Genomic DNA, 10,780 nt, shown 5'->3' with positions numbered 1-10,780 from the left:
AAAATATTAGCTGTTTTTAATATAGGAATCACCATGAGATTGCCAGATTTGTATGCTTCATTCTCGTTTAAGGAATAATATTTTATAGAAATTTAAACTGTAATTAAAGGTATCATAATACAACTCTTCATGTTCAGACAAAAAGTCCAAGTGTTCATAATGGACAACAGTGGGAAATACGAAAGATACTGTGAACCTGCACAAACAATTAGGATTTTTTTCAGTGACTAAAGTGTGAACACAGATTATATATTAATACTGGGTCTATGAATATGCAAATTTCCACATTTATCTGTCTCAGAAAATCTGAGCCATAGGGCAAGTGCCTTCATTTCTACTGCTCTTATGCCATCATTGGGCAGGTGGACTAACGTGACTTTACTGTTTAAAATGACCATCACCTGTTTTCTGAATATTTCACAAGCAAAAAGACTCCTATATACCATCTTCCTAATGAAGAAAAACAATTCAAGGGAAAATATATATCTATAGTATAATGATGACTCATGCTAATTTCCCACCCACTGTGACAGTTTTGGATTTTGTTTTTAAATATCAAATTGGCAAAAGTAATAAATCCTCTGTGGAGCAAGCACTGGTCATTGCTGCTAACAGCCTTCGACCTCCTCAAGTCTAAATGGCATAGGAATCCTACTGTCACCCTAGAGAAACAGTCTGTCTTCTCAGCAGGATCAACTGAAAATCATTTTTCCAATGTTTGGCAAGAAGACATCTCCTACCTGCAATGCCTGGACAAGGAAACTTCAAGAGGAAACCTTTCCTTTTGAATTCAGCAAGGTTCAAACCCTGATGATAAAGACATTGTGTGAAGCCAGAAACACACAAAATAATTGCTTCCAACCTGAAAAATATTTTGAGTCTCAGGTAGGCCTGCAGAGGCATATGGAAAAATAGCTACTACAAAGATTTACAAAAGAGAAGTTTTATTACTGTGAGTCTCATCCCTCTTGATTCTGCCAGTGGGACTCAGGCCCTGTTGTCAGTAGCAAAATTGTCCTCATTTACACATGCCATACACCTACTTTTCTGAACCTTTTTCTTGACTAAGAAAAGGAACTGAGAAAGAACAAGGCAGAACAGTTTACAGGTCTTCTGTCTTACATCCCCCATGGCTCTTCTCACACAGCTTAAGTGATGTTGATGTACAGTAAGCAAAATCTGCAGGCAAAGCAAGATTTGTCACCAAGAAGAGGAATGAGAATTTTAGAGATTTTTTTTTTTCCCTTAGAATACCATGAGCCTTTTACTTTCTTTAGAACAAATTTATTACTAGTGAACAGGATCCATCTATGGTAAAAGGGATATATCCTTTGTACTGCTTCTGTTTTAGACATTCTCCTGTCTCCAAAGGCCATCTGAAATTTCCTTGAAAGCTTTCTTTAACTCTCTGGCTTTCTTAGTGAGTTTTACTAGTAAGTAAAATCCAGAGTTTATCATTTATTGACTTTTCACTAGCATCATACTCAGGAACCACAATACTGATGCCTTGTGACAAGATTTAGACATCTTGCCCAAGAGTGACATCGAAACTCTTCTATACCACACAGAGAATACCTCAGTGCCTCATAGCAGGACAGTCAACTCCATGAAACTGTTCTTGTGCAAAGATAACCATTAAATGCAGGGATCTTTTCCAGCACTGTGGATGTCACAGCACAGATCCATCTTCTGAAAGGAAACATGATTCAAATTACAGTCTTGGGTAGAAATGACCCTTCCTTTTAACCAGATCCCTGGAGCACTCCAGCTATCCTAGTTCATGTCTGACATGATCACAATTCACCTTTCTGACTCCCTGATGGGAATAGGGGATAATAACAGAATGCAGTCTGAGTCAGGTTTCTATTCCCAAGTGTTTCAGCCCTTGAGGGGACTAACAGCAGTGTAGACACCTGGGTACTAGGCCTTTCCCAGTGTCTACTGCACTAATTAATACTCAGTAATTATAACAATGGCTTTATCATTAATAATAAATGGAGGGAAAAAAAGACTTTTTCTGATTTAATCTGATTTCTCTTTTCCTGTCTGACATTTCACCAGAATGTTCACTCAAGATAACTTTCTATTGCTCATTCGGTCTGCAGTTATTGTATAGAAAACACACAGTATTTTCCTTTTTATTTAAAACATTAAAAATATTCAATTAAGTTGCAGGGAAATCAGCATTATCACAAATACCAGTGAGAAACCAATGAACTAAATACAAGTCACTCAGATCCACATAACTTGATTCTGGGATCACTGCCACCATCAATCTTTCCCTCATACCATTGTTTCCTTTCCTCCCACCAGTTTTCAGTGCAGATTCTCAAGTGAATGAAAAATGCCCATCACAGGAAGCCATCCTTTTGCCTCCAGTTGCAAACTCCCACCACCTGTCTTGGAGCAAAACCTGGGCATCGTCTTGTGTGTTCAGTCAGATGATTCCACCCATCTGGTTGAAACATTAACTAACTAAGAGTAAAATAAAGGTAATTTTTCAGGTTTTGTTTCATCCGGCAACACAGCATTAGAACTGCTGTCGCTGATAGAAATTAAACAGAAACAAGAGACCACTGAAAAAGGAAGGGCAGATCTATTTCTTTCTTCAATTTGAACAACCTGGGTAGCAAATCCATGGCATGAATGAATGCAAAGGCCTTTTCTACAGCCTGGAGACTATTCTTCCTCTCCCTGATTCACTTTCCCCCTCCAGTACATTAATCAGGGCATGTGGGTATCCACTGAGCTTTTTCAGGAATGAAAGTCCAGTAATTCTTTCCAATTCCTGCCTTTGTATTTTTCAGCTGTGGAATCCTACATTAGTTTCTGTCTTCAGTATCTATTATAATGACTAAAAAATACATTATTTCACAAACATGAAAGATCATATTTAAGGTATAAACTACAATGAATTCTAAAAAAATAATTATACTAACAATAAAAAAATGTATTTGCAGTAGTTCTCAGCTATTTGGAAACAGTAGAGAGAAATGATGACTGATACAATTAAATGAAACATATCTTACTTTAGGGAGCTAGATAATTGAATCCAGACTCCTCTTGATCGGCTTTCAATTGTAAGGTGTTCACAAATTACAAAGTACAGTTCATATATCAATTTTAATCAAATGTTTTACTACCATACCAAATAAACAACAGAAAGTTATAAAAATACTGTTGGAGGTGATTCTCCTTCAAAGTCTTACACAATCCTATATGTCTGAATGCCAGAAAACTGGATAAGGTTAAAGTCTTTGAAGCACATCAACGTGTGAATATAAAATATGTTACCCAGAGCTCATGCTTTGGTTGCACTGCCACTACATAAAACAGATTCATTCAGACACGGAAGACATGCACTGAAGATCAGTGAGGTACAATCATAGACAGAACCTTACCAAAAATAACACACTGATCAGTACTCACTACTAAAACAGACAAGTGGCAAACACTAATACAGAAGTATCAAGGAAAAGTCTCTTTCTTGAAAAATACAATTCAAGAGATGCCAAAGATAGGTGCAGTATAAAACAGTTTTCCCAGAATTTTTCAACTCTCTACCTTTAGGGCAATTTCTCTTCTTGCATCCCTCTTTTTCAGTGAGAAAATCTCTTACTGAAAAGACTGGCACACATCCTTAATGTTCAATTATTTGAGCTACTGATCACTCATTATTGAAATTAGTGCAAATTAAGCATGTGTTAATGGCATCAATTCATGATAGCATCACTCTTTATGACAATACATAAGCACTCGCTTTTCTGAATTCTGGTCTAATAACAGTACTAATTAGGGACAGGTTAAAGAGTGTGCTTATGCAATGATGGTCAGAATAATATGACTCCCAAAAACTGTGATCCCAGCTATGAGTAAACAAACTTTTATCCAGGTGAGTTTGAGAAATGATTGTAGCATCTAACTCCAATTAATTATACCGTCTGTTTCTTGCCTTTTTTTTTTAAAGTATCACTTGGATCTCTTGAAATCAAGTGTTTGCATGCAGATTAGAAAAAAATACATAGAACTAAAATAACACATTTATTACATGCCGTGTTACAGCTCACTGCATTCCCATTCCCATTTGCTCTCACAGTGCTATGGGAAACTAAAATTATTTCATCAGAAACAAATGAAGTACACAGAAAAGTTTGTCAACAGACAGAAGCAACTGTATCCATAAGCCAAACAGCCATAACATTCAATGGGTTTAATACTCCATTACATTGTTCCACAGAAATTAGAGATGAAAGACTTCTTACCCATCCCTTGCCAATTCTGAATGTTTTCTGTTCTCCAGTTCAGCCACTGGAGGCTGATTGGCAACTGACAATCACATTAATAGAAAAAGCTAACTAGATGAGCCAGAAGAGAGCAGGCTGTGAAATTTGTATTTCCTCTTGTGAAGTGTCAAGTTCTTTTAAGTTTCTTTTGTTTAAAGGTGAATTAGTGAAACTCAGGGACTCACTAAATCTGGGCCTTGCATCACACAGCAAACTGACTGCTTTTCAAGCACATATTCAACATACTGCTGCTGAAGCCACCTTCATCCCTCCTACAGAGGAATGTGTTTAGCATGCTGTCAAAAAGCATCAACCTACATTATGGAATTAAAACTGACATGTTGGACTGAACATTTTCTGAAAATCAGACTCTAAAATACCAATAAATTATAGCAGATCAGTGCTGTTAATGATCCAGCATTTCTATGCTCAGTCTAACATTCAGAAGAGCTCGGTACTCAGAAATGTCATACCACAAATAATGTCGATAATCTTAACATCTGGGCTTTCAGATTTTCTCAACCCCTCCTATATTTCATAAGCTAAATACTGAAATAAAATTTTTATTAAAATTGGATCTTCTGCCACACTTCCTTACAGTCTGACTGCAGATGGTCTCACATTCTGTATTAAATTTTGGGGCTGAACACAGGAGTAACATTTCCTCTGAAATGCATATTGCATATCATATCTTAATATGCCTGGTACCAACTAGAATATAAATACAGTAATCCTTTCTGAGAAATTCAGAGGAGGGAGCACATTCAACAGAAATATTGGGGGGGCGCCTTCATGTAACATTTTCTATTCTTAGCTATTAATAATGTCTTTATCTTTAGTACTGAACACCCTTACCTACAGCCAAATGCTAATCCCATTAATCCTCTTTAAAGATCTGTAAGGTCTTCTGTGTAATGCTGACTTTTACTTAATGTGTATCTTAATTTTACAGTGATTTTTGCAAGCTCACTGGAGACCAGCTTCTTTTTGAGAAAGGAGGAAAGACTGCACTTTTCCATTATGAAGGCAATGGACTTAGAAATAGAAATAAGATACCAAATGCTGCCAGACAGTGATAGTCAACACCAAGAAGTCAGTCCAGAAAGGCTGCTATAACTTAAGGATTTCTATCAAAGCTCTCACCACAGAAAGGTTGAAGAACTTGTCCTATGATTTTGGGGGTATGTATCCCATATTGGAAAAGGTTCTGCAATGCATAAGGATTATTTTAACTCCCCCTCCATAACACATCTTTTCCATTAGAAACAAACAAATATCAAGAAGGTAATTACCCAGAAATCCATACCACATGTTCAGTGCATTAATACCACTTGGGTTTGGCTCAGTGAGCAGCATATGCAGTAACAAATAGAACTTACAAAACCATACTGTATGCAAAGTGGACCAGATCACACACTGCACTCTTAGGACTGGAGATTTAACACAGTGACTTTGAGTACATTGACTATAGCACTGTTACAGGTCTTCCAAATTCTGTTGATATAAATTCTTCCAAACGTAGAGTTATGACTTTTTCTCCAACACTGAGTATGAATCAGACAAAGGCGAGAATGGGAAGATCATATGCTTTATGGCCAGAATCTGGGCTAACACCAATATGTTTTCCATGAAATGAGCAACAAATGGCAGCTAGGTAAGAATTTCTGAAAGTTGTAGCCCTCGTGGACAACCTCGGGGAACTCACAACAATGAACAGGAAACGGAGCACAAATATAAACATAATCTACAGTTGAAAGCCAAAAGTCTGTATCCATGGTCAGGATAAGACAAGCTCAGAATCACCCTTGGGTTTTTTGATTTATCCATTTCTTGCTGCTCTAATATGTGCATTCTGTATAAACCTGAATTGATTAAATATGACCTAATCATGCTTTTTAATATACTGCAGAGAACAAATGGCTGATTGAAGAGAAATGTTACATTTCAACTTTTTAAAATTAGGGATTAATAAAATCATCACCTTATGGATAAAATGTATGAAAGTAACTAATCCCATTTTATTAAGGCTTTCTTTGTAAAGGTGTAAGAGATGCTACAAAATCCTTCTGCATTATCATTTAGGATTAAAATCAAGAGCTTATGTAGGACTGTCCAGTTAAATAACATAGCTTCTTGACTCTGCATTTTCTTTGATCTGGAAAAAAGTGTATGTATATGTGTTCAGGAAAGATAAAACTTAGGGATATTTATTTTAAAATTTTCTCTTAAAAATACCAGAATCAGTTCTACAGTTGATCACAAGAGGGAGACTAGATCATCATATTTCCTCTCATTGTTTCAAGTTTTTAAAGCATACAAAAAATTTGAGTCATTTTGGATCAGCTCTAATCTTTGCTCAGTTAAAAGCATTAATGACTATTCAATTAGCATTTTTTTCTGAGTTTGTCAAACCTCTGAAATTTACAGATAAAGATAGCCAATCCAGTAAACAAGATTGAACAATGCAAAGGCAGTTGGAAAGAAGATTCGAGAATAGGAGTCAATTTTTGCTACACGGATGTGTATTCTTCCTTCTCGCCAAGATCCTGTGCGGCAGTCTTCAAAACAACAAAAGAAACTAGCACAGTCTTTTCCTTCTAGGCACTCATATCCATAATCATCATCACGTTCAGGGAGATGATTAATGTTATTAATGGGTATTAGTGTTGATCCAGGTCGAACAGCAATTGCAGGTGGTTTCTTAAGGAAAAAAAAAAAAAAGGACATATAGTTTTGTGTGCTTTTATCCTCACATTAAATAATTCCATAGGCTTTCCATGGCAATATATTCACCTTCAGTACAATATACAGAAATTTTAATATTAATGAAAACAGTTTGGGTATCTTAGCAAATTATGAACTGCTGTATATAATTAGCGCATGCAGGCAAAATAGCATGAATGACTTTCACCTGCCACAGTGAAAACTGGGTTGTGCTGGGATTTGGGAATAGTAGATAATTAGTTACACAGACAGGGTTGGCTGATCCCATCTACACAACACAGACAAACATTTTGAAGTCAGTCACTGCTTGACAACTGGGTCACAACCAAGTCCACCAGCAGACTGTAGTCATCACTGCTAAAGGAATGATGGTCCTCCCATCATCTGGAGCTTTTAGAATGAGACTGGATGTGTTTCTGGAAGCTACATTTTCACAAAAATAAAAAAGCTAATGGGATTAGCACAGCCCCACTGGTGAAGTTTAACAGACTGAGACAAGTAAGGCCAGACTATGCCATGTAACCCTCAGATATTAAATCCCTAAATAATAACCACCCCCGCTTTGGAATCCAAGACGCGATTCCTTCAGAGTATGCGACTCACATCTGGTTAATTTACCTCTTAATTCTTACTTTCAGTTCCCATGGTCATAAAAACCCTCTTGTATCTGATAAAAACTCAGTGTAATATGTTAATAATTCTCATTGAAAAAGTCTGGGTGGCTTATTGCCCATTCCCTTACTTGTGACTTTTGCCTTTTCACCTTCCTTTTACTTACACTAACACAACCCACCATTCCCCCTTTCATTACTTTGTTTCTCCGCAGTTTTATATGCATCATCCATGTTTTACTGAATGTTTCAAAAGGCATTCTCTTTCTTCATCTGTCCTTTTTCTTCTCTTTCTAAATTGCATGGCCATTTTAAACTACTCCATAATCCTCTTTCAACTTCCCCCACCCTGCCCCACCTTTGGCTTCTTTTCTAAAATCTTCAGGCCAAAGAGAAGGGTTACATTAACACTACTCTTACATTTTGTTCTCTCTTTTCTACCATCTTCATATTTTCTCATGTAAGGAATTAAAACAGCAGCAAAGGAAGAAGTGAGAAGATCTAACTGGATATTTAACTGTAAAAAATAAGTTCTCTTAACCAATTGTACATAATAAGCAATGAAAACCGATGAAAAAAATATGAAAAGTGGGAAGCCATCATTTAACTTCTCGTTACGCTTTAGAGTCCTGTTGTCCCGCTTCTGGGGAATTACTTTGGCCACTACACAGATCTCTATACATTGTTAAGGTGACATTGTTTTGCTGCCAGGGCATTTTACCCAATATCCCAAGGGATGATATTAGTGCAATGCAGTTATCCACCATGTTTTCAAACAGCTTTATTCAATAAGTGTCTTTACCAGAAAAAGTTGCACACAAACTGCTGTTTCAAAACTTATTATACATGATGACCTAGGGAGCTAATTATCATCCTAAAGGACCTCATTATTCTTTTCAGTTATGATAAAATACTGACAGTACTAAAAACCAGGAATTGCATGCTTTTATCCTAATTTGAGGCATTGCAAAGAGGGCTTATTTTAATAAAACATTAAAAATAAGTTCAATTTTTTAAACTTAAAAAAATCCTTATTCTATTGAAGATAAATAGGGAAATATGTTTATTTCTGATTCATGTCTACTCTGGTTTTACAAAAATTTTATGACTGTTGGTTCTGCCCATGTAAGATTCATGGCATTAGTCATTTCTACTAGTGGCGTAAAACAGGAATCCCCAACACAGAAACACCATGGGAGGACGAAAATATTACAGTACTGCTTTTCATTGCTCACATCACCAGCACAGACTGGAGGTGGCTACTGAATTACAGGTTTGAAGAGGTGGCTTGAGAGAGGCAGACATCCTATAGGCTTAGCTACCTACAGGAAATACATAAAATGTGTGTAAGAGGCAATGTGAGGGAAAAGAGGAAAAAAGACCAACACCTCCCAGTAAAATGACTTCATATAAATTGGCAGAAGCTTTAAAAAAAGCCAACACCCTCAACATGTAGATATAGAAGTACATGCTGATTTTTATGGATGTGCCTGCTGACACTGTAGATAAAACTCCATGTATTATGAGAAGCATTTATAATACACTCTGATAGGATCAAACCCCAATTATTCTGCAATAACATTAATAAAAGTACAAAAGAAAGCCATTGTCTGTGAAGATCATGGCACAGGTGATACATTCACTTCAGGTAAAATGATGATCAGAACAAGATCCACAACTAATTAAGTTTAATCTTTCCTGCCCAAACTCATTACCCTTACTAATGTGGATTTGCATAAGCCAATTCATACTACCTTTCTTGAATGATGCCAGGACATATTTTCTAAGATAAAACTGTTGTAATCATTTGTAAAACCTCATCGTTTTTTCCACAAGATCATTTATTGTGCCTTATTGGCATCAGTTCCTGGAATAGTAACCTTGCAGTAGAAATAGAAGATTTATTCAAGGCAAGTTTCCCAAAGAAAAAAACCACTCATAAATGAGAAATTTTCAGAAGGAATTGAAGGGACTTTTTAAATTAAATTGGGTTTTTGAGTTACATATCCATAATTCCCAGACAAAAAGAATTAATAGAAGTCTTTGACAAAAATAAAGGGGGAAGAAAAAAGAAAAAAAAGAAAAGAATCTGTAATTTTATGACTTCCCATTAACTAATTGGATGTCTTCATTGTTTATTTGGAGCAAGAAATGTTATGGCTTTTTGATAAAAGATCACTGAAAAAACTCCTATTTATCAAATTACAATCCTTGCATCTAAGTATATTAAAATTAATTCTCCCTTTTGTAGCATAATCTCTTTATCTTGTATGGTCTTACAGCCATAACATGCTGGAACATGTTTAAAGAATTCTGTGCAAAAGGATTTTTTTTCAACTTCTTAGATATAAAAAGAATCATTTAAGAACCCAGAAAAACACAATTGAACAGTGTTTTGAGTATTATTTTCCTAATTTTAATCTTACACAAATTCCATCTATTTATTTAGTAAATTCCATAGTTTCTATCTCATCCTTATTCTACATTTTAAATTTTCATATGCACTGAAAATCTCAAAGCACTTGGCAGATTATTGCACACATGGCTGATGTGTGAACAGATTCTGGAAAGTGTCATTACTTCATTCAATAGAGCACACTTGCAAACTACTTTAGTGTCTTTTGATTTGTCAGCAGCTGATCTTTAATATCTCCCTGGTTTGAATAAAGCTTCCTGCTATCTTTGTCTTCTCTGTGTTGTGCATGCCAAGAGTAGACCTACTCAGCTCCCTGTTCACTAAGTGTTGTTGAAATCTCATTGAAAGAGCAGTCTGAAACTGAATCTGCTGTGCTGACACTGGGAAGTTCCACATCCTGCAGCCTCTGCCACCTTGTACCCTCATGGCTCAGCTGTGGCCACTGACAGCACCTGCATTCTGCCCCTTCTGTTGTGCCTCATTTGTTGCTACCACTAACAGGAGGGAGGTTTCCATTTTCCAGTTTTCCTGGCTGTGCTGGATTCCCTAAGGATCAGAGTGATGTCTGACCAAGGCAGCACAGGGAAGCATTAACCTTTCCCTACTAGCCTTGTCCTAAATACATGGCTGATCCACTTGGTACAGCTCACCAAGTGAGCCTAAGGGTTTTCATTTCCCTGGCATCAAGCCCCAGCAGCCTCCCAGTGCCCCCATGAGAGAGACTCCCACAGCAGTGCTGCTCAGAA

General features: G+C 36.6%; 1 protein-coding gene across 5 annotated transcripts in view; it reads right to left on the bottom strand.

Moving 5' to 3' along the window:
* Positions 1 to 1,222: 1,222 nt before the first annotated feature.
* Positions 1,223 to 10,780, bottom strand: part of GABRG1 (gamma-aminobutyric acid type A receptor subunit gamma1) — a 57,164-nt gene continuing 47,606 nt past the window's right edge. For 3 of the 5 annotated variants that reach the window (XM_085059043.1, XM_085059044.1, XM_085059045.1), the window contains exon 9: positions 2,130 to 6,983. In XM_085059043.1, coding sequence (XP_084915169.1) covers positions 6,705 to 6,983 — 279 coding nt within the window. In that variant the 3' untranslated portion in view covers positions 2,130 to 6,704. Of the gene's footprint in view, positions 6,984 to 10,780 lie in introns of all 5 variants that reach the window. The other 2 variants (XM_085059047.1, XM_085059046.1) reach the window with 2 other exon arrangements.

The sequence above is a fragment of the Lichenostomus cassidix genome, chromosome 4 (genome assembly GCF_008360975.1).
Source record: "Lichenostomus cassidix isolate B80296 chromosome 4, HeHo_3.0, whole genome shotgun sequence".
NCBI lineage: Eukaryota > Metazoa > Chordata > Aves > Passeriformes > Meliphagidae > Lichenostomus > Lichenostomus cassidix.
The sequence above is the reverse complement of the archived record's forward strand: the minus strand, read 5'-3'. Positions and strand labels throughout refer to the sequence as shown.